The sequence below is a fragment of the Orbicella faveolata genome, unplaced genomic scaffold, assembly GCF_042242905.1.
Source record: "Orbicella faveolata isolate gen_17 unplaced genomic scaffold, um_ofav_v1 contig_36, whole genome shotgun sequence".
NCBI lineage: Eukaryota > Metazoa > Cnidaria > Anthozoa > Scleractinia > Merulinidae > Orbicella > Orbicella faveolata.
Window position 1 is genome coordinate 7,755,969 of NW_028301565.1, and position 24,032 is coordinate 7,780,000.

Here is a 24,032-nt window from a genome sequence, read left to right on the forward strand (position 1 = left end):
AGTTGACAGAAACCCAGCAACGAAACTAGCTATCATATGAACGAGACTCAATATTTGCTATCTTGAAGCAGTTTCGCATTTGCAAGGTAACATTTCTGAACATCAATTCCAACATCAAATTGGAGTTCAAACAGCTAGAAAAAGCTCAAAGTAGGGCCCATCAGGTGAAGTATTGTTGTTGCTGTTGTTGCACGGCCGGTTGGAAACCCCTTCTGAAACACGAGCAATGAGTTTGATTGCCTCGTTCATGTATTGACCCTAGCATTTTATAGAAAAGAAGAAAACAAAAAGCTGGGATCGCGGGTATAGCTGGTTAGCCGCATGCATGCAACAAGCTCACACTTTCCTGCACACTGTGATGTGACCTAAGCAACTGGGAGGGGAGCACAAGTGAGTTTGAAATTCGAAATTCGCCAGCTTTGACAGATACTGCAGGTCACTTCAAGATCCACGTGGTGTCTTGGCTGTCAGTTCTCTTAGCCATTACTTTTAAGAGTGAAAGAAAATCCCAAGTTATTTGCCAAAGCCTTAGAAAGTTTCAGACAAGAAAAGGAATAATAACAAAAGTATTCTAGTTTTGCGTTGACCGGCGATCGCTGTCGTTTGTTAGTACACTCTGTCAGTTTTACATTTGTTAGTACACTCTTTCAGTTTACATCTGTTGTAGCGTCTTGTCGAAGAAGCCAAATCCATGTGTTATCCTGTCATAATAAAACAGGTTGGACATTTGGGTACACGATCTAGGAGACAGAAGGAAGGGGGGACTTTGAAAGCTGTACAGAGCACGATCCAATAGACTGAATTTATTAAAGATTTTAAAATTGTTATAAAATAACCTGAGCTCGCCATGACTGCAAATGCAGGGCTCTGAAGGCCTTTTTTGAGATACAGATTCACGCAGGAAGAAAAAATGCTGTTTCCGTGTTTATGTTCTGTTAGCACACTGGCTATCGCTTCTCTTACTGTGTCGGAGGTTTCATCACTAAGCATTGCGGGTAGAGAAAAACATCTATTCATTATGAACTGCTGTTTCTGTTGCTTGCTGTGTTAAATACATGTCAGATAACAACTAAAAGTACCCAAGAACAGATGGACTAGGTTTAATTTACATAACCTGATGTAAACACGAGTGCGAGTTTCCGGGCGTTTCCTCGTCGGGAGAAAAGGTGAATCTTTTTCTTTTTTTCATAAATTTGCAGCTTTCAACTGCGTGATGTTGTAAATATTAATTGCGTTCCTTTTTCGATCAGTAACTTTTTTCTATGTCATTTGTCTCTGTCAGAGCAGGTCGTAACCGTCACTCTGTAAAGAAAAGCTTTGTCCTGTTAAGATGATCATGATTAATTTGGGACTCAAAAGGTTTGGTGCCGCCAAAGGCCGAATTGACGGACTGTTTGTGCTTGATGCAGTGATGGGTTCACCTTTTCTCCCGACGAAGAAACGCCCGGAAACTCGCACTCGTGTTTACATCAGGTTATGTAAATTAAACCTAGTCCATCTGTTCTTGGTTACTTTAGTTGTTATCTGACATGTATTTAACACAGCAACCAACACAAACCAGCAGTTCATAGCGAATAGGTGTTTTTTCTACCGCAATGCTTATTATCTCGGCTCTCATTTAATTTCAGGTTTTACACTTGAATCGAAAATAACCACCTCAAGAGTGTTTACGGTTCTGATAATTATAGTGGACTGAGAATGTTATTGAATTGGTTTTCAAAATAAGTTTGCTTCTAGCGAGCTAGGTTATATGTTTAAAATGACCGAAATAAAAGTTCTTCAAGATGATCCGATAACGCCTGATAACTAAATGAATTTTGAACTTACATGATCGAGTGGCAAGGGTGCCGATGGCAACTCTTAGATTTTCCTATTATTTTAGAACTGGTGAGTTTTGTTTTGAGGGTGTTTTGGGCCTTCGTTGCAACGGGCACGATTTACACCTGTTAGGTTCCAAAGCAAATATAGCTAATGGATGGGCTACATCCGCCGGTCCCGAGTGTCGGACTCGTTAACTAAATTCAATAGCTTTCACCCATGTTTACTGGCCCAATTTTAAATTCACTTGGTTTTTGAAGAGTAAGCATTTCAGGAATTGGATGTCTGTATTTAGCTGCTTTTGGCGTACAAATTAATTCACCTGCCGCTCACTTCGATGGCTATCTTGTACACCATTTGAACAGTGAATCAACTTTTTGCTTATCACGGGCTTTGATCATCATTACGGACTAAACAATTTACGCTCTATTTTTAGTCGATTTAGACGTTTTAAGCAAAGATCCGAATCAAGGGATTTTTACCTCTTTTCAAGTTCACAAATTGCCAACAAGCTTGAATGTAAAAGCAGCAATTCTTCTGCTCACAAAGCACTGCACCAAGACGTTGACATTTGTAATCAATTATCTTATTATTCAAATTAAGGTAAATTAGAAGCCTATGAATATGTTATGTTGGCTCTCAGTTATTGCGGAGTCCGCAAAACTCCTTAATGATGGTTTTCACACAACTCCTTAATTATGATTTGTACACCTTTCAGTAAAACGTGACTGGGAACAAAGAAAATAATGTTCATAAAGACTTTTTTTAAATGAGAGACATGCGTGTTGTTGTAAATATTAACTGCGCTGTTTTTCGATCAATGACTCTTTTTTGATGTCATTTGTCTCTGTCAGAACTGGTCGTAACACTCAGTAAAGAATAGCTTAAGTGTCTTCCTTAGGTGATCATGATTAGTTTGGGACTTAAAAGGTTTGGTGCCGCCAAAGGCCGAATTGATGAACTGTTTGTGCTTGATGCAATGATGCTCCTCATGTTACACAAACAGTTTCGCGTGCCATGTATAGGTCTTGTATTTCAGTGTATTCTTATACTCATGTATTAATCATGAGAATGTGTTTCTTCGGCGGAACTGAGCCCCTTTGATGGTAATCTTGCCGCAATCCAGTGGATTAAGCTGAAAATATTACTCAGAATTAGATTATCGTCCACTGAATTGAATGTGGCTGCAGACTGAAGTTTAATTATTCGATACAGGCATCATGATTTCCACTCAAGACATCGTTTTTGCTGTGTTGTACTCCCTGATTGTTCTCCTTGGTGTTGTTGGAAACGGCCTTGTGATCATTATTGTGCGTAAAACGCCGTCAATGCACACCACAACAAACTACCTGCTAATGAACCTGGCTGGGGCAGATTTGCTAACGTTGTTGTTTTGCCCTGGGCTGTACGACTATGCCTTGTCCAGAGTTCACCTGGAAGGATTTTGGGGCGATTTGATCTGCAAACTGTTTGCAGGGAATGCCATAGTTCCAATCACCATCAATGTAGCTGTTTTAACAGTGTGCACAATAGCGGTAGAAAGATATCTGGCGCTTCTGAAACCTTTTCGTTCCAACTTGAGGATAACTGAAGGCAAAGTGAAACACGTCATAGCGGTACTTTGGATCCTTGCCTTGTTATCGTGCATCCCAGATATCCAAGCCAATACGTACGACATTACATCTTCCAAATATCCATGTAAACGTCCTTGGAGTTTAGATGAATATTTCCTTCACAAACCTTTCATCATTTTTACCTGTGTTTCTTTTGGCATTGCGAGTTCTGCAATTCTCTTGTTTTGCTATTTTGAAATCATCCGCGGCTTGTACTTCACAAAAACAATTTGCGCGGAGTCAACAGTAACAGAAAAAGACAGACAAGCAAAGAAGCAACTTGCTCGCCTAGTCGTCTGGCTAGCAATTATTTTCGCGGTTTGCTCGCTTCCATTCGCTGTCTACTTCACGTTTCTTATCTCCACAGATTCTGAATTTGTCCAAGACAACTATGACGCACTGTATTTACTTCATAGAATCTCTCGATTCTTTCTTTTCTCAAACTCCTGTTGCAATCCGTTGCTTTACGCCTTGCAAAGTTCCAATTTTCAGGAAGGTTTTAAGAGAATTTGTGAAGGTCGCCAGCTTGGTAGATTTGTCAGGGAAACCTCTCGGAATGCTTGCGGTGTTGAATTGGAAAGGAAAAGTTATGTACAAGTAATAAAAAGCAGAGTGTAAATCAATGCATTGTCCATGTTTGTACACATTTATTGCTTTTTATGTTTGAGATAACAGGAAAATTACGTTTAAACAATTTTTTCTGAACTTCTTCTTAGTTTAGTCCGGAGCAAAAAATACGAAATGGTGCTAAATTAAAACCGGTGCTAAGTTAAATAAATGTGTTCATTGAATACCTGCAAAATTGACATGAGATACAATAGAACAACAATTAAAAATCAATGAAGGATTTTTTTTTATGACTGTAATTAATGGCTTGCATAGTAGAGCATCCTGCTGAAGTGAGGATCTGAAAAGGTTACATTAATCGCTGAACTAAAGTTTTCTTACTGGACGTGTACAGGGAAGAATATTTGTCGGTTAACATTCTGAACAGTAGTTATTTGCCAGCTCATGATGAGAATGGCCCGCCATTTAAACTGAACCGGCGCCAGAATAACCTCAGGAACCTACATTCAGAACCGTTTTTTTTTCTTTTCAAAAAAACACACAATGTATTAGAAACTTGACAAACCAAACCCTAAAAAAGCCGCCTCTATTCCCCTATAGATCTTTTGGGTGTTCATCGTCAAAAATCAGTTCGATGTTCATTTTGCATGATTTAGTAAGGATAGAAACATCACTTCTAAATCTGAGGATTACGCTGAATTAAAAATGAAAGGGATTGAGAAATTGACTTCTCTCTCTGAACGGAACTTATAAGGCCTAATGACACAAGATGGATAAAGAAAACTTCAATGAGAAAACTAACAACGCAAAGGGACCGCTTAGTTTACAGACCTCTTACGAAGACAGTAGCTGACAGTCGAAATCTCTCCTCCATTCTCGTACCCAGAGCCGTCGCTCCTTTTGGGCCTGTCCTCTGGTCCTCTTGGGCCGAGGATGTCTTTCGTCCCCTCTTTGACGAACGATAAGAACGTCTTCCTAGTTAGTCATTAGTTTGCTGGATTAATTAGGATTGTATATCTCAGAATCGAATGCGAAAATTGTTTGGAACAAAGGACATTCGGTTAGTGGTGGGTTTATAGTACCAGTGAGTAAATAATATCCAAGATCGCAGCTTTTAATTCGGTGGGGAAAAAAATGTTTGCCGAGTTAAATAAAGCTAAACTTTAATGATGTGAAAAGGCAGGTGTGACGAAGATATTTACTTTAGCGGAAATTTAATAGGTGGAATGCACGATTTTTCAAGCAATTTAAGGCTGGTTTTCAAGAACGCATGAACATAAGCAACACACGCAGGCGCAGTGAGATGTTGATAATTAGCGCCTTTTGTTGGGAAAATTCCCCGCAAAGGCGCTGCTTAGCAGCACTTTATTGCATCTGTTTATGTTGCGTATGGTTAAAATAATTCTAATAATAATTCTATATTGAGCTCATTCATATCAATGCTTATGCGCAAGTAAACCCAGCGTTTATTTTCACCTGCATGTCACTTGGGTTTAAAGTCGGTACCTGTCACAATAGCGAGAGATCAGGTGATAACCCTTCGACGCATGTTCACGTTATTCTAAACAACCATAAACTGTCGCACGGGCTCTTATCCTCCGCAATCATCCGTGAAAGTTGAGATGTTAAGTGATAACTAATGAAAATTGTACTGCAAACGACCATTTGTTGCCATGGCATTATTTGCGCTGACAACCTGCAGTGATCCATATTTTGCATAACTGCCGAGTTGGGTTTCATCCATTTTGGCTTGGTGACTGAACCACTCGTGTGTGACAGCTGTGCCTATCATGTCAACAAAAGCAGAAAAGATGTCTAGAAGAAGTCTGAAAGTTCCATTCTTAATGTTTCATGTTGTCTGCAGTTGCCACAAACAAACGGTAAATTAAATTTAAATTGATATTTTTTTCCGATGTATGTACTGTGGAAATAAAAAAATGAAAACTTTATGCCTGTATTTTCAGCTATCGTGAAATGGAGTGCTAGAGCAATAGGCAATTCACCGTTAATTTTTATAATTCAGGAATTGAAGGGACACTAGAGTGAGATGCGCATCACAGTTACTAGCGTATTTAATATTGCAATCTATCAATTTCAATCGCATACAGCTTTTCCAATCATTATACTGTAAGAGATAATCCAGAGAAATAAGAAAATATCCCATGTCAACTGTTTTTTCGAGGTAGTTGCCTTAAAGGTTTTAATTAGTAATTCGTTTTAATGTGCTGCCAGCACGAATCTTTCAAAAACTGTCTGCCTTCGTTCAGCAGCCTGTCATTTCGTGAGTATGCAAATTTTTATTGAGCGCGTTTACTTTTTAAATCTTTCAACCAATTGCAAACTCTAACTTAACATAAAATTGTTATCTTTTTTTTTTGATATTGACACTTAATTCTTCTCAGTTTACAGAACTCGCGATCGACCACTGGGCAATCATTTTATAATTTACCCGAAAATACTCGAGTTGACACCTTCCGTTGGAATAACGAATACAGATTGAGTATAAAAGTAATGTAAGAAGACAACATTCGGCATTAGACAGTGTGATGAAGCAAATGCTATTATTCATTAATATGGCCGCGATGAATCGAGAGGGTTTAAGCTGAGCTGGTTGTGAGAAGATCAAGTTCCCAATTTTGGGTTAACAAGCGACAGTATTGCATCGTTGTTTGAAAGCTGCTTGTACATCCTGCAGCTTTTCCAAAGGTGAGAACATAGTCAACATGAACCGTTTGAACTATGAGAATTCTAGCAACAATTTTACCGTCATCGGACGTCCAACTGAACACATCACTAGTAAGGACATAGCTTTCGCCACACTGTACTCGTTTATCGTGTTTTTTGGTATTGTCGGAAACGGCATAGTGATCGCCATTGTGCGAAAAACGCCATCCATGCACACGACTACGAATTATCTGCTGGTGAACTTGGCTTTGGCGGACTTGCTTTCGTTGATATTCTGTCCAGGCTTTTATGACTTTGCTTTACACAATGTGAAACTTACGCAAACTGTGGGAGACTTTGTTTGCAAGGTTTTCGCAGGGAATGCGGTGCTGTCTGTTACCGTTCTTGAGTAAATCTTCACCCTGACTGTTGTAGCTGTTGAACGATACCTCTCCCTTGTTAAGCCATTTAACACGAGTGCAAGACTTAAGAAAAAGAACGTTGGTTACGCTATCGCTATAACTTGGATACTAGCATCGATCATCTGTTTACCGGGATTTTTATCAAACAATTACGATGAATACGCAACAGAATATCCATGCAATCGTCCGTGGACCCTGAACAAACTCGTGCCGTCGAAAAAGATTTACATTATAACATTTTGCTTCTCCTGCATGATAACTCCCACGTTTGTGATCTTGTTTTGTTACTTTTCTATTTTGTATGGGGTTCACTTCAAGAAGGATATTTGTCGTAAAATTCCTGGTAATGTGGCAGAGGAAAAATCAAAGAAACGCCTTTTGAAGTTGCTTGTTTCTCTCGCGGTAGCCTTTGTTCTTTGTTGTTCTCCATTTGCGGTGTTCTTCCTGTACATCAGCCTCATTTCCCAGAGTACACTGCACCGAGACTATGACACGCTCCATCTTGTGCACAGATCGGTTCGCTTTCTACTTATTCTGAACTCTTTTATTAATCCCCTTCTTTATGCGGCGCAGAGCTCAAACTACAGACAAGTATTCAGGAGATTGATTTGTCCGTTATCACGAACACATGCAAATGAACCAAATTCTATGCTAGAGAATCATCAAGAACTTGTGGGAATGGAGCCTCGAAATTAGTGTTCGCTATTTCGTGATTGAAAACTGATCATTAGCTTTATGTGCCTATAAGATATTTCCCCCCCTCCCGTGTTCATTTTGACATATTTCAGCGTATCTTTGATAGCTCTAAAAACTATGATTTTTTTAAAATCGATTTGTATTACTTGTACATGTTACCGATATGAAAATTAAACCATTCAGTAACTCATATATAAGGGCAGAAAGCCTGAAGGTTTTATACCTTACAAAGTTTCCATTAAACTGCACACATGTCAACTTTTATCCGGTGGCGCCTTATTTCAATTATTATTTGGTATGGCGTAGAATCTTAGGAAACTGAATTTCTGTTTATTATTTGCAAATTATTATCTACATTATCTCAAGGTAAACGAAAGGAATCTTGACTGGATTGAAGTTACTACAAAAGTAAATTCAGGAGTAAATTACAAGTTAAGAATAGAAAATAAAGTTTCTGGTTCTCTTTAATTTATGATGCTTCTTCGCATTTTGTCCTGTTATTGCTTTTAAATGGTATTAGATAAATAAAAGGATATGTAGTTTTGAAGAAAAGTGTGATATATTGTTAGACTAATTGTGAGATTAATTAAAGGATATGAAATTTAAAAAATACATGTATTGCTGTTCCTTTAAAAAAATCGTTAAAAATCGATTCTTTATAGCAAGTAGGGTAAAGAAGCTACCTTGTACTGTAAGTAGTGTTAATAGCTCTGGTGTATTGTAAGCAGTATATGTAGCCTTTATTGTATTGTTTTAGTATGAAATAGCAGCAATAGTATTGTAAAGTATAAGCAAACATAATAAAATAAAATAAAATAATTATAATAATAAAAAATTCAACTGCATATCCCTGCTTTGCGTTTTGTCTGTCTGCTATTAACGGAATATTGAAGGGATGAAGGGAATCGACACTGACTGAAAATTATCAGAAAAATTTCGTACGTCTGAATCGAAAGAGTGCTATTTAATAGCAAAAGACCGGTTTTACTTATACACGTCAGTCATCGCAACGTCCAGTTAAGTTGAGCAGAATATTAATTAGCGTTATCCATAAACACAATTGCAAGTTGATTTTTGACAAGATGACACTCAGTTGACATATTTTTAAGTTATCAGTTTTAATTTCTATTTTCTTCTGAACGTTTATATAAGTGTCGCGCACCTACCGTGAATAACAATTTCTTTCGTTTTTGTTCATCCTATAACTCAAAATAAAGAGATGCAAAAACCAGTGAAAATGTATGCTAATAGTACTATCTGTTTTACTTTTGCGCCATTAGCCCGTTGCTGTATTGTGTAGCACTGAGTCCGGATAAATATTTATGATGTCGCGGTTAGCGATTAAACGGCTGTGAAATAAAAACAGCTTTCGATTGACGTTATTCATCAGTTTTGCTTTAAAAAAGGCTCTGCAGTCAGTAGTATATTTTTGCAGCTGAAAGGTGTTCTCTTATTCAGGTGGGATTTATTCGGTATTATTTTAAAACTGTTAGCTATCGCCTAACACGACCCGTGAAGAAAAGTCAATTGTTAATTGAGTCGGTGAGAAAGGTACAAAATTTTTATTTAATCAATGTTTTTAATAGCATATAAGCTTTTTGAGCACGAGCAATTTCAGAAAGGTTTCGCTTATGTTAGTTGTAATCAAAGCGTCCTGTGGTTTTCTCGAGAAACATATTGCTAATTCTATGATGGCCATTCCATTGTGCAGTCTCAGTTCATGTAAGCAAAAGTCTTTCATCGCCATTTGCCTAGTTAACGTAAATACTTCTTTCTCACAGTACAAAGTGTTTTATTTTTATTTATCATGCACGCAGTGAGCTAATTTCACCGCGCTCAGCTTTTTAGTTTTCATGCATGCTAATAACATACAGTTAGTCAACATATTAAAACAACCACACACCCTTAATTAGCTTCTAGTGTTCGTAACTCATCGTGAGACATGCACTAAAGTCATTGAAATATATCTTAGCATTGTGGCATATCTTAGCCTCAGGCCCCTGTCCTTTTCTCTCCCAGGGCCCACTCGCACCGTTCGCCAGTGTTTTCGATCGTCCCCACTGAACGAGAGCCTGGAACAGGCTAAGCATGTCTTGATAAAAATTCCAAAGATTGATCGATCAAAGTATAACTGCCTGTAGATGATGGAGGCTATTGCCAGCTACCTTAAATGGAAATCTTGGCTAAAAAAACAATTATGTTCCAATAACAAGTTGGCGTTCGTGCTAATTTGTTCCAGCGATTTGAAATCGACAATTTTTTACCTGTTTTGGATGCTATTTAAGAAGAGGCTTATGTGTACTTCATATTTAGAACTCTGACCAGGCAATGACGTCATAAACTACCATAAAGTAAAAAATGGTGTCGTCCAGGTTATTTCAACTGAAAACCACAATAAAACGAAAAAAACAAACAAACAAACAAACAAACAAAACTCGATCAGTTACCGTATACCGGGGGGCTGCACGTTGTACCACTGCATCCAGGTACTATACTAATAATTTTAAGCAATTCTAAGGCCAAAGTTAGAAAAGACGTTTTTATTAAACAATTAGACTTCAATGCGACCTAAATTCAAACGCAAAGCAAGAATGTAACGGATTTTAAATTTTATTAATGTAATGAAAACGTGTATAATTATGATTATTACCGTACACATTTATGTTTTCTTAAAGTTTTAGCTAGATATACGACCCCACAGGCAAACCTGTTGCTTTAAACAAAATAGTGTCTGAATAACGGATTCTTGTTGTTGTTTTTCTGTTACCTCCTGTAAAAGTGACAGTATTATAGACTGCGATTAGTTGTCTTTGCTCCTCAGATCCTTCAGGCAATCGGATGCATTATGCAAATAATGGGAAAACGAGGAGAGAATGGGGAGAGGGAAGGCCTGCCCCGTGGATATCAAATATTCTAGCTTATTCTGGTGACACGTGTTTCGACTTGTTCGTAGTTTGCTCCCCGGTTCCGGAAAGTTGGCTACCAGCGGTCAGGGTTTTCGTTAATATTTGAAATAGCAGGAGAGTAGTGTAAAGTAACAGGAGAATGATTTTTTAAAGAGCGAAGCTCTTTCACGGAACGAGCGAAGCTCGGTCCTTCCTAGGGGGGTATGGGGGCATGCTCCCCCAGGAAATTTTGGATTTTTGAATCCCCTGAGATGCCATTTCCTGTTATCTGACAGCAAATTTCATTTCTCTTTAGTTAGCGACTAAACAAACAATGCACACCTGAAAATGGTTCTAAAGTGTTGAGTTCTTCTTTGTATTAACAAGCAAGTAATGTTCCACAAGAGCTCTAGCTCTTTTACTCCAAGAGTAATGTCGTATACCAAAAAAAATCTAACATTCAAATTAAAGCTATTTCTCAAAATGCTGCAATATGATCGAGGAAATATAGCATTTTTCCTTGGGTGCTCTCATTTATGATTGGGTTAATATTCATCAACTCCACTGTCTTCACTGTCATCACTCTCCATGCTTTTGGCAAACGCTTCCAGGGAGTCCAACTCTCCTTCAACCATGTCGTCAAGGTGGAGAACGTGAAGTGCCTCTTCATACTCCTCTCGAATCTTCTGCAGCTCAGTGGTTGTCTCTGTCTGTGTTCCCATATCTACGACTGTGGTGTGAGTTGCAGCTTCAGTTTCAGCTTGTGGCTGTGTGCTTGGTTTGTGGCATGGGAGCTTTCTTCTCTTTTGAGCACCTTTCCACATTTCCACAGCCTTGCTGATCAAAGAATCACAGGCAGATGTGTGTGGGACAGGGCCATTGATGCTGATGTGAAGGAGAGATGCAGGTAAGTCATTCTTAATCTGACTTCTTATCCTAGTCTTGATTAATTTCAGTTGACTAGCGCCTCTTTCGGGCCAGGCATTGGAGACTGGAACAGCCAGTGCCGCTTCTGCTACCTGGACAGATTTTGGATAGACCTGTCCAAATGTTGACTTCATGGCCATGACTCTTTTAAGTGACCACTCGGTTGGTGTGCCCTTCTTGCCATCCACTGTTTCTTTCGGGATGTGTTCTCTCCATGACAGCAGATCGTACTTTAGCTTGTTCCATTCCGTTTTAAATTCCTCTGCCTCGCTGTCATCATCAAAGAAATGGTCAGCTAGAACCTTAACTTCTGCCTGTCCATGGCTTTGGAATGCAGGACTTTGCCTATTTGGTATTAGCATAGGATCAAATGCTGAGAATGCACTAAGAACTGGCAGAGATGACTTAAATCTCTTGTCAATGTTCTTAACAAGGGCTTTGATGTATTTCTGGAGAAGTCCCTGTAGATCCTTAGCATTACCCTCAGTGCAAACAAGCTCAAGAGTCTCAAGACGACCACCATCACTAAGATCTTGCTTCAGTTGCTTGATGGGTTCTTCTGAAATCTTGATGTCATTCAGCCTGTCCTTGCTGTAGTCGATTGAGGGCTTAATGGAGGTGTAATTGATGGCACCTTTCTGAAATGATTTGCTGAGGTTTGCCAAAATAGGAAGAACCCACTTCAGAATGTACACTGCACCAATGAATTTCACTTTGTTGATCTTTTTCAATAAGCCATACGCAGCAGGTTGAGCTGGGTCTTGTTTCAACTGCTTCAGGGTTTGCAGAACAGCAACAAAATCAGCATACAAGGACTGGATTGCACTGTTGAAGGACAGCCACCTAGTATCACAGGCCTTTTTCAACTTCTTTGCCACCATCTTTCTTGACTTCTCATTATTAAGCTGCAGACTTTTCAGTTACTGTTGCACTTTCAGGTAACAAGCAAGTCGCTTTGGAGAGTTCTCAAAGAGCTTCCATAGTTGTGTTACCACTGTTTCAACCTCTTTTATGAACTTCAAATTTGCATCATCCTTGGCATCAGTGCACGCCAAAGCTAGATTGTGACATATGCAGTGCACTGAAATCAAACGTGGATTGACATCTTTTAGCTTAGCAGCAAGGCCATTTTTTCTCCCAACCATGACTGAAGCACCGTCCGTGGCCAACCCAATTAGCTTGTCGGTAGAAAGAGTGCATGCTTGCAAATTAGACTGAATTGTCTGGAACATAGCTGTGGCATTTGCAGAGTAATGCTTCTCTAACAAATTGTCAACAGAAAAAAACTCTACAGCGACTTCACTGCTGTGCTCATCATAAAACTGGATAAATGTAATCATCTGCTCCATGACTGATATATCCGAGACGTCATCAACTAGGAGACCAAAACATCCTGCCGTATTTGCTCGCTTCACAACATTCTCTTTCAGCGCACAACCCAGGGTACTAAACATTTCTCGCACAGATGCTGGTGATCGATGATTAAAGTACGTTAGATCATTTACTCCTAGCTTCTCCAGAAGGGTGAACAAGCCCGCTGCCTTTTTGTTTGCGATTCCCTCCTTAGCCAGCCAGTAAATTGAATAAAATACTTTGAAAAGAACGGTGTCGTTCACTTTCTGTCGCTCATCCAGTTCTCTTTGAAAAACAGAAACTCGGTTAATCATTTCGCATGATATGGCCGCCGAATGTTTATTCGACAGAGCATGTTCGAGAATTGCAGTTGTTTTGTATCTGATAGAAGGCTTCTCATTGAAAATATCGGATTTGTTTTGCTGATTCGTAAGTTTGTGTTTCTTGCAAATCAAGCAATACATGCCCTCACCTTCAACAAAAACAAGCCAAGTCAAACCTGTCTTCTCACAAAATACATTTGCTTCGAAGAGCCACTCGTGTTGGAACTTGTCTTTCTTGCTTGACAACCTTTGTTTCTCATCTGTTCCAAGGCCAGAGCAATTTCTTTCGCGGCAGCGGTGGTAGTGGTGCAATATTTTCTTTTGGTCTTCTGTGAAGAGATCTTTGATTATGCCCTCGACAACACTTGAACTGACCGAAGATTTTTTAGAAGAAGCACACCTCGCCTCAGTTGCCTCAGAAGATGTTGACTTCAGACTCCGTTTAGGTGGCGGTTCCAGCGGTTCGTCTTCTTCGTCTTTGTTGTTGTTGTTGCCGCTGGTTGAACTTGCATTTGAGCGCTTTCCACTACCACTGCTCGTAGGAGCAAAAAAATGAGTTATTTTTGACATGGTCGGTGAGAAATACTCTCTCTCTCTCTCTCTCTCTCTCTCTCTCTCTCTCTCTCTCTCTCTCTCTCTCTCTCTCTCTCTCTCTCTCTCTCTCTCTCTCTCTGAGACAAATATACACGCTGTAATAATAAAACCTATAAAATAACACCGCACGAGACGTGAGAACATATTCCCGCTTTTGATCTGTCGGCGACAACCGGGCGACAACACGCCAGACGGAAAATAATTGAATGCATTCGCTCTCACCACAAAAGTCACAAAACTTTGCGTGTCCAGTTTAAAAAACAGTTTCTTGAATGAAATGAATTACAAAGTATTATAAATAAATATTTCATCTTTGTTCCCTGTACAGTAATAAATAAAAGTTAACTTTTCTCAAATCATAATTAAAACAGAAATTACCGAAATTTGCATTTGCCAAGTTAGCGGTAATTTGACACTCAGATTAAAGATACCGTAAACATCTTCAATTTGCATACTAGCACATCACAAAAATCGTTTTTTTCCGAATTGTAGATAGTTCATTGCTTTTGGCTTTAATTTGGTCCAGTTTTCTTTTGTGACTTTGTCGTTTTCAGTTGTTCTATTTTAAGCATTAACTTCTATTTTAAGTTTACTCTATATTCAAAACAAGACTTTCGCGCGTAAATAACGCCTCGAGCTAACGAAATTCTCCACACAAACCGTCGATAAGTTTTTCTTTTATTAGTGTACCAAATTCAATAATTATTATTTTAGTGTAAAGCCAGAACTTAATCAATGTCGGAGACGTTTAAATTACTCATTACTGACAAAGAGGTTTTAATGTCCGTGCCGGATGCCTATTTCAGCAAGATGTATATAAACAATTTTCAACGCCGTACATTATTTACATGAACGAAAAATTATTTTTTTGAACGGCTCCACATCTGAATAAAAAAATGGCTACAGTCCTTTGAAATTTAGCCGGAGAATTCTACGTAGTGGCCGGAGAATTCTCCGATCCCCAATGCCTAATGAACACCCTTATATTGACAAGAAATATTAATAACCCTTAGAAATTTTTAAACTTTTTATCATATTTGTACATTTTAGCCTTTTAAATGTTCTTTAAAATTTTTATAGAGATTTTATAAATTGTACATATGTTTATTTCCGGGAGTCTCTATGGATACCAGCCTCGTTGCTGAATGGGCTATCCTGGTAAAATAAACTTTCCCATTAATATATTGAAAAAAATGATTTCAATTTAAAATTTGAACAACAACAACACAACAACAATACTTTATTTACTCTAGTAACTTAAGGAAAAGACATGTGCTTAGAGTCGAGCTAGGGGAATATATATACCTCGCGATTTCCGAGTCGTTTTAAAGACACGAAAATGGAGGTTCTTTTTGAATTAGCATGAACGCATCTCGGTCTCGATCGTATGGTTAACAGGTGTTTTCTTCCGATATACGAGAACGGTTTTGCTGGTACCTTATATGGTGAAAATATATACAAATATATACATATATTTACTTTTTATCTGCGCTTTCCTCTACGAATCGATTTCGGTGAACTTTTACTGGTTTGAGTTCTTCGTTTGAATAAATGTTCCGTCAATTATATGAGCGTTTTAACCATGTAGGTTATATTTAGCACACAGCTGCGTGAGCATTACACAACATGTTCCCGTTCCATCTTGGGAGTCTCTGCGCGGGCTTTATGCCTTCCTGTGTACGTGTTAGTTTTACAACAGAGTTTTTGCTGCAGCACCTCTCTATAATTAGTGCTTTGTGCAGCGTATAAAATTGGATTAATAAATGAGTTAGAAAATATTAGAAAGCGAACAATTCTATGAACAAGAAACAAAGATGTGAAGCGCTGTTTAACCTGGTCAGGACCGAGTGCGGCAACATAAAAAAAGAAGCCTGCAAAAGGCAGACAGAGTATGCAAAATGCGACTGCTAAAAACACTAAAAGTCTTAAAAGTCTCTTCATGCCCTTTTTGCTGTCTTCGCTCTCGACCGGTACACTTGAACGCGACTTCAGCTCAGCGAAAATAGAAATATAACAAAACGAAATTAAAATGGAAGGAAGCACGATTAGAAGGATAGAATGGCTTATGATGTAACTTCTAACCTTCGACGGCTGGTGCTCTACAGTCCATGGACGTACGCAAGGGTACCTCAACGTGGAAAGAGCTTTCTCACTATTGTACTCCGTCCATAAAGTATCCGGTAAACTTGAAATAATCGCCATCAGCCAAATGGCGGTGATAGCAAAGTACAGTGTTTTTCTTGTGAGATGTCCGGTGCGGTTGAACGGTTTAACAATGGCAATATAGCGCTCCACTGCGAGCACGCATAGGGTCAACACCGACGCGTCGAACGAAATGCAAACGATCGCGTTTCCAGCTAGGATCTTGCAGAAAATGTCCCCTGACGTGGTGCTCAATCGAATATTGTGCAAAGCGAAGTCATAGATGCCGGAGCAGAATAACAACGTTAACAAATCCGCTACTGCTAAGTTCATCAGCAGATAGTTTGTTGTTGTGTGCATCGATGGCGTTTTGCGCACGATGGTGATTACAATGCTGTTTCCCACGACTCCAAAAAGCACGACAAACGAGTACAATGAGGCAAATACTTTGTCTTGGGAAGTGATGAGATAAGACACACTGACGTTGCTTCCGTTCATTTTGTACAGTGAAAGCAAAACTTCCTGTAGTTACTGTAACAGAGACCAACCTGATATGGCACAGTCGCTTTTGGCAGTCCGCTGAATGCGCTTTCCGCAGCCTGTTGCAGTCACCTGTTTAGTATATTTCGGTACCTTTTTAATATGAATAACAGCAAAACTAATTATAATTCCAAGTTTAAACCGGTCGAAAAATCAATCTTGTTAGTGGAAGTTATATTTAAATAAACAGTTTATTTGGAGACTTAGGGAACTATAAGATATTTAAGAAATGAAAAGAAGAAGTTCAAATTAAGCTAAAAGGCCGGCTCAAAAATGTCACGACTTAAGAAATGTCCATTTCAATGGAAATGCGGCAAGATTAGTTTATGGCTGGATTCATGGCAATTAGTTGGACTTGGAATAAAAGTTTACATAGAGAATATGACAAACACGAAGGGGAGGCAAGCAGTCCGAATTCTATAATGGAAATCTTTAACTGAGATGGACCGCTCCTGAATTAATTTCATGAGTTTTCTTTTTAAAAGCGGCTTTCCTTTATGTAGATTAAAATTGGGAACCTTTCTCTGTTAAGTCTAGCTGGCAATTTTTCGGGAGTTAAACTGTTAGAATAATGCCCTGAAACTAACAAAATTTGGTCGTGAGCCTTTGCAGAGAACAAATGGACTGATGCATGTATATATCAATCGATAAAAGGTGCGAACGTGCCCTTCTAATTAAAAAAACGTGAACATCGCTTAGCGAACAAGCTGGTTAGATCTATTTAGCATATTAAGTAAGGGGAAAAATTTATCAACGCTGTCGATGTCTTCTTTTCTTACAACCAAGCAAAGTGCTAACAGAATGAACGTCGGTGAAAAAATACTTAACCTCGAGAAAACACTTATTGTAAAAAAATAAGAAAAAACAGAAAAAATGGGAATATCAAAGATTTACAAAAAAACCCCCACTCTATCTTAAGAACGTTCGCGCTAATTGTTTCTGCGCATCCTCACTGCGCACGCAAATTCACACGACACGTCATCCATGAGCGCGCGCGCTAAGTAATAAAATGAACAATGATAGGGCAGATGGCCACTGCCAAAGTTTTCCCTGGATTTAACTATCTTGGACGTTCGGTGACCCCTATTATTCTTTCCAGAAACAGATTCTATTTACAATTATCTCCACATTGTCCAAAAATAAACAAACAAAAAAAAAATGTGGGAAGTTAAAAAAATTTCAAGATTTCTGTCCACGGGACATTGAATCCTGCCATCATTTGACTGCAAGGCGTGTGAAACTGTGGTCGCTAAATGCGAACGTCTTCTTTAAGGAACCTCACCAGTTGACTAAATTCACTTAAATGGTCCACTTAATAATATTTGGCAGAGAACATTTCACTTCAAAGTTCTAATTGCAATATTTTTGGGCTTACAGACACTATGGCCTTATTCGCTAACGAAACCCGAGTTTTTTAGATTTAGGGTGTTCTTCCGGGCATGTTCTCTCCCCAGTTTTTTACATTTCTGACATAACTAACTAATCATCTTAAATTTTCGCGCGAACGTCCTGAAAATTTAATTGAAGCATTTGCATTTGTGCCTATATATGTTGTGTTGCTCGTTCTACCTCTCTAAATTTGTATCTGCTTTATCCAGGGTAAGAAGTGTAAGTGTTATATAGCATGTGCATGTAGAGTAAGCTACTGAAAAACAATCATTTTGCAAGTAGTGTAATCATTAGTTAGCTCAGTAATTAAAATAATAAAAATACTGTAAGTACTGTAGTGGTTAATGTGAGTATTGCTAGGTATTTACGTTGTAATTAGGGGTAGTTTTGTAAGTAATTTCAGCAGTGTTCTAATTATTGTAAGTGTTGTATGTAAAGTTGTATGTAGTATTAAATAAATAAATAGATAAATAAATAAATAAATTTAAAAAAGGGAAACAACTGCTATAAACACACACCAGAGTAAATTATTTTGTGACAGCTTTGATAGCAGGTTATTAAGACTTAGTCTATTTGACAGCTCACACGGCACTTCTATTTTAAAAAGAAGACAAAACAATTTTCCTGTTTACACTTACTAAAGTTAAAAAGACTGGTACTGTTATAACATGTTAGTCCAAGCAACTGCAGAAAGAAATCTATTTTCACTGGTATGAACACGTTAAAGTGCAACTAACCCCCAATTTTTTTCCTTTAATGAAAGCTACCAGTTTTCCCAATTGCTTCAGCGAAAAATTTGTCTCGATTGATAAAATCCCCGCGTTTCTACAGGCGTTTTAAGTTGTAATTTCTGCGGCCACGACCAAGCATAGTGGGATCTAGGTGGGGCTTCTATGGCTGTCATCGAAGGACATGGCTTAAAACACTCAAGAGACGTTTGACTGGGTTTCGGGTGCAGTGAAAATATATTTGGGCTATTTGTGCTTCAAATTTTATCAAAAGTGGACAAGACTTATATATGAAAGAACTGTATCATCTAGCAATACAATTCGGAGTCTTGCTACGGCTAGGACGGCTACGATGTATATATTTTTTTTCGATTTCGAAGTGCGGGTCGCCAGTCGAGCCCGCCACTCTGCAAGTCACGATCGACAATTTGCCGGCCCATTTTGCTAATCTACTAATCTACATACAACACTTCTTTAAGTACTCTTACCGAACCCTGGATAGTTCATAACGACGAGAGCATATTTCTCCCCTAATTATTCAAAAACGCGGAAATATTCGTCTTCGACGGACCTTATCTACACAAAGTCAAGTAATGTGTACGAACACAAACTTTGCTAGTTACACAAATTTGCATTATTCGTACTAGTAATTAAAAATCCTTCGACAAGATCTTGACAAAAGCTTCAGTATGGTATCATTTAAATGAATATATTTCTCCTTCACTGTTCTTTCGTTTTAAAAGTCATTTTTACGTACGTTAATAACCTGAGTGTTGCGTTTCGATCGAAAGCAAGCACATTCTCCTTTCAGCGCTACAATCTCCGTCGGTAAAGTCGAATCTAAATGGTTTGGTTTACTTTTGCCCATATAATTATTCGTTTTAAGTTTGTAACTGAGACATTTTTCGTTGCTCAAAGAACAAAACAATTGTGTATGCGGGAGGGCCTTTGAGAAACTCAGCTGCCGATTGTCGACCTCGTGCGTGTGGTTGCATATAAAATCCACAGATACCTAGCTAGTTCTGCAGTTCGAAGCTTCGCTAGGTCTTAATCGCCTCGTTGTAGGACGTAGGTGTCGTGGTGTCGTTGACTATTCGTTTCGGAAACTCTCTATTTCGAGAACAAAATGCATGCTGTACCGCTACCCCCTCCAACAGCACATCTTCCTTGCATTCTGCAACTATTTTGAATCACATTATCGCATGTTCACATAATTATATTCTTCTCAGAAGTAAAATATTGTTAGTCCTTCGATGACGTTACTGGCCAACTCGCCCAATTCTTCGCTATTCCTCGGTCGCGGCCGTGGAAAAGGCCAATTTTATGGACTTTGAAAATTCATAGAAAATTAACGAAAATATATACAACGATAATTTTGTATGGTAGTACTCTACGAGATAATTAGATTCAAGTTCGGAAATCGTTGATCATTGTCGATAGAGTCCTGAAACTTCAGAAGAGAGTTGCCAGGTAATTTAACATGCTGACAGCTTTTCATCCTCAGTGTCTTTTTTTTTTAACACCTTAAACTAGTTTCCTTTTTGTCAAGGAATCGTTAATCAGAGGAACTTTTCTAGCTTTTAAATATGTTAGCCCGTTTTATTGTTCACCTAGTTATCTGGACTCCTTATTTTTAAGGAATGTTGACATGTTGTCCTTCCAATAAGCGCAAAAAGGGAGGAGGCAGATTTTCGGCAGTTAGAACAATAGAACTGTAGGTGAATGGAACAAAATCGACTCGAAATATCGTAGAATGGATTTAGTTTCTGCTTTTAAGCGTTCTCTATAGAAACACGTTTTAAATGAACAAAAATCGTCGTTCATGATTTATCGCCAATTGTTCTTTTGTAGTAAGTAAAAGTTTAAAACTTTCTTTACATTGAATTGTGTATTAAAACGTGCTAACGCTACGGCTTAACAACAATTCAGTTCCAACTGACTCGTTAATTTGCATTCGACATGCGTCAGAAATTTGAAGGCGCTACGCGTGAATAGAAATCTTTCCCAATCGAACCCGTCAGACGCACAGTAGGGATATAATAAATATCTTACTAACCTCGTCTTCTTGGTCCGTACTTTAAGTTACGGGTCCTCGTTTCCCCCCCGCGCGCTTCGCGCTTAGGCCATAAAGCGAAGGGGAAAAACCTCGGTCCGTAACTTACAGTACGGATCTCGAACTCGGTTAGTAAGAGGTATCTATTATCAGGACTATTTGAATCGACTTTTCTTTCCTTTCTATGTATGCTTATACAAAAGAATGTAAGTAGTGTGAAGCCTTTAATTATGTGAGCTTGCAATTGCCAAGAGCTATAAAATATTTTTTGTTAGCTGCTATAAAAGTGAAAGTAGTCAGTCTTTACTCCTCAGATCCTTCAGGAAAGCGAATACGTTATCATTATACAAATGACGTGGAAACGAGGAGAGAATGGGGAGAAGGAAGATTTGCGAGGTGGATATCAAATATTCTGGTGTTATGTGTCTCCAACAGTTCGTAGTTTGTTTACGTTCGCCGGGTCCGGAAAAAGTACCACCAGAATTAATAGCACAACAAATATTTTTATTCTTTACAAATTTGTAAAATTTTTATCATGAAGGTGAATTAATCAACATGACACGAGCGTGGGACAAAGAAAAATTCTGAGTCCCCGACAGGAATCGAACCCATGACCTCCCGAACACCGGGATTGATTAATTCACCTTCACATTTTATTACCGAGCTTAAAATTCACCATCTTTATTAACTTATCACGACTCACGATGAATTCGATAGCGTTGATCCTAGCAGTATGCAGGACACCTATCATATATGAACTCAGTTAAATGACCTCTCCATGGGTTCTCGTAGCTCAGTGGATAGAGCGCCCGCCCGGCGTTCGGGAGGTCATGGGTTCGATTCCTGTCGGGGACTCAGAATTTTTCTTTGTCCCACGCTCGTGTCATGTTGATTAATTCACCTTCACATTTCATTATCGGGCTTAAAATTCACCATCTTTATTAACTTATCACAACTTTTTATCATATTTGTACATTTTAGCCTTTAAAATGTTCTTTAGAGTTTTTATAATTTTTACACTAATTTTATTTTTTAAAAATTGTACTTAAGATTTTATGAATTGTAGATATCTTTATTTCCCAGGATGCCTATGGACACCGGCCTCTCTGCTGAATGGGCCACTCTGGTAAACTAAAAGCTTTTTCTGCGTGACGACTTGAAAATTTAATAGTTTCAGTTTTTCGTTTGAATGAATGTTCTGTCAATTATATGAACTTTTTAACCATGTAGGTTATATTTAGCACACAGCTGCGTGAGTATTGTGTTGTCACACAGCATGTTCCTGTTCCACCTTGGACATCTTGGGGGTCCCTGCACGGGCTACATTTCTTCCTGTTTTGCCTGAGTACGTGTTAGTTTTACAACAGAGTTTTTGCCGCAGCACCTCTCTATAATTAGTGCTTTGTGCAGCGTATAAAATTGGATTAATAAATGAGTTAGAAAATATTAGAAAGCGAACAATTCTATGAACAAGAAACAAAGATGTGAAGCGCTGTTTAACCTGGTCAGGACCGAGTGCGGCAACATAAAAAAAGAAGCCTGCAAAAGGCAGGCAAAATATGCAAAATGCTACTGCTAACAAAACTAAAAGTCTCAAAAGCCTCTTCATGTCCCTTTTGCTATCTTCGTTCTCTTCCGGTTCACTTGAACGCGACTTCATCTCAGCGAAAATAGAAATATAACAAAACGAAATTAAAATGGAAGGAAGGACGATTAGAAGGATAGAATGGTTTATGATGTAACTTCTAGCCTTCGACGGCTGGTGCTCTACAGTCCATGGACGGATGCATGGGTACTTCAACGTGGAAAGAGCTTTCTCGCTATTGTACTCCGTCCATAAAGTATCTGGAAAACTTGAAATAATCGCCATCAGCCAAATAGCGGTAATAGCTAAGCAAAGTGTTTTTCTTGTGAGATGCCCGGTGCGGTTGAACGGTTTAACAATGCCAATGTAGCGCTCGACTGCAATGACGCACAGGGTCAGCACCGACGCGTCGAACGAAATGCAAACGATCGCGTTTCCAGCTAGGATCTTGCAGAAGATGTCCCCTGACGTGGTGCTCAATCGAATATTATGCAAAGCAAAGTCGTACAGGCCCGGGCACAATAACAACGTTAAGAAATCCGCCACAGCTAAGTTCATCAGCAGATAGTTTGTTGTTGTGTGCATTGATGGCGTTTTGCGCACGATGGTGATTACAATGCTGTTTCCCACGACTCCGAAAAACACGATAAACGAGTACAATGAGGCAAATACTTTGTCTTGAGAAGTGATGAGATAAGACACACTGACGTTGCTTCCGTTCATTTTGTAAACTAAAATTAAAAAGTTTCTTCAGTCACTATGAAAGAGGCCAACCTGATATGGCTCAGTGGGTTTTTGCTTTTGGCGGTCCGAATGAGCTTTTCGCAGCCTGTCGGTACCTTTTTTGATCTGAATAATAGCGAATCTAATTATAATTCCAGGTTTAAACCGGTCGAAAAATCAATCTTATTGGTGGAAATGAAAGAAATGAAAAGAGGAAGTTTAAATTAACCTAAGAGGCGGGCATCAAATGTCATGGCTTGATAAATGTGCTTTTCAATGGAAATGCGGCAAGGTTTTTTACGCCTGGATTCATGGTAATTGTTAAGGTTTAGACTAAAAGTTTACGCCTAAAATATGGTAAACTGACGCATAATTATGAAGGGAAGCTAAATGGTCCATATTCAGTGGCAGAAACCGTTTTACTGAGATGGACCCGCCCGTGAATTAATTTCATGGAGTTTCTTTCTTTCTTTTCTTTCTTTTCTTTTTTTTATAGATATGTATATAAAAAGGCTTTCCTTTACGTAGATTAGAATAGGAAACTTTCCTCTGTTAAGTCTGGCTGACAGTTCTACGGGAGTTAAAGAAATAGTGCCTTGAAATCAGCAACATTTTGTCGTGGGCCTTTACGAAGAACAAATGGACTGATGTATGTATTCATCAATCGGCAAAAGATGCGAACAAGCCCTTCTAATAAAATGGGCATCGCTTAGCGAACAAGCTGGCTATATCTATTTAGCATAAAGTAAGGAAAACAGCCTGCTATAAAGACACACCAGAGTAAATTATTTTGTGGCAGCTTTGACGGCAGGTTATTAAGACTAAGTCCATTTAATTGACAGCTCACATGGCACTTCTATTTTAAAGGAAGAAAAACAATTTCCTGTTTCTATTAACTAAAGATAAAAAGACCGTGACTCGTACTCTTGTAGCATGTTAGTCCAAGCAACTTCAGAAAGAAATCTATTTCACTGGTGTAACTAAAGCTATGTTTTAAAATGTATGGTAAT

The 24,032-nt window shown here is 38.6% G+C and overlaps 4 protein-coding genes and 1 pseudogene across 4 annotated transcripts; 2 read left to right on the plus strand and 3 right to left on the minus strand.

Annotated features, from left to right (window-relative positions):
• The first annotated feature begins 2,603 nt into the window (after positions 1-2,603).
• LOC149102146 (neuromedin-U receptor 2-like) lies at positions 2,604-4,054 on the plus strand. The gene has a single exon (XM_089275264.1). It carries the CDS (start codon positions 3,039-3,041, stop codon positions 4,047-4,049), a length of 1,011 nt encoding a protein of 336 aa, XP_089131390.1. The 5' UTR covers positions 2,604-3,038; the 3' UTR covers positions 4,050-4,054.
• Positions 4,055-5,904: 1,850 nt separating this feature from the next.
• LOC149102147 (tachykinin-like peptides receptor 86C) lies at positions 5,905-8,624 on the plus strand (annotated as a pseudogene).
• Positions 8,625-12,496: 3,872 nt separating this feature from the next.
• LOC149102148 (zinc finger protein 862-like) lies at positions 12,497-14,889 on the minus strand. The gene is made up of 2 exons (XM_089274929.1): positions 13,987-14,889; positions 12,497-13,800 (listed from the first exon to the last, which is right to left on the minus strand). Exons 1-2 carry the CDS (start codon positions 14,004-14,006, stop codon positions 12,513-12,515), a joined length of 1,308 nt encoding a protein of 435 aa, XP_089131055.1. The 5' UTR covers positions 14,007-14,889; the 3' UTR covers positions 12,497-12,512.
• A 77-nt stretch (positions 14,890-14,966) lies between these two features.
• On the minus strand, positions 14,967-16,651 carry LOC110049001 (allatostatin-A receptor-like). The gene has a single exon (XM_089274933.1). The coding sequence runs from the start codon at positions 16,500-16,502 to the stop codon at positions 15,480-15,482; it is 1,023 nt and encodes a 340-aa protein (XP_089131059.1). The 5' UTR covers positions 16,503-16,651; the 3' UTR covers positions 14,967-15,479.
• A 5,065-nt stretch (positions 16,652-21,716) lies between these two features.
• Positions 21,717-23,191, minus strand: LOC110049020 (allatostatin-A receptor-like). Its single transcript, XM_020754789.2, has one exon. It carries the CDS (start codon positions 23,020-23,022, stop codon positions 21,982-21,984), a length of 1,041 nt encoding a protein of 346 aa, XP_020610448.1. The 5' UTR covers positions 23,023-23,191; the 3' UTR covers positions 21,717-21,981.
• Between the last annotated feature and the right edge of the window lie 841 nt (positions 23,192-24,032).

Excerpts from the sequence above, each read along its gene's own strand:
- LOC110049020 (XM_020754789.2), bottom strand. The coding sequence starts at position 23,022 with ATGAACGGAAGCAACGTCAGTGTGTCTTATCTCATCACTTCTCAAGAC.
- LOC149102148 (XM_089274929.1), bottom strand. The coding sequence starts at position 14,006 with ATGTTCTCACGTCTCGTGCG. Across the intron at positions 13,801-13,986 it reads ATGTTCTCACGTCTCGTGCG|TGGTAGTGGAAAGCGCTCAA; the intron begins GTGTTATTTTAT and ends TCCTACGAGCAG.
- LOC110049001 (XM_089274933.1), bottom strand. The coding sequence starts at position 16,502 with ATGAACGGAAGCAACGTCAGTGTGTCTTATCTCATCACTTCCCAAGAC.
- LOC149102146 (XM_089275264.1), top strand. The coding sequence starts at position 3,039 with ATGATTTCCACTCAAGACATCGTTTTTGCTGTGTTGTACTCCCTGATT.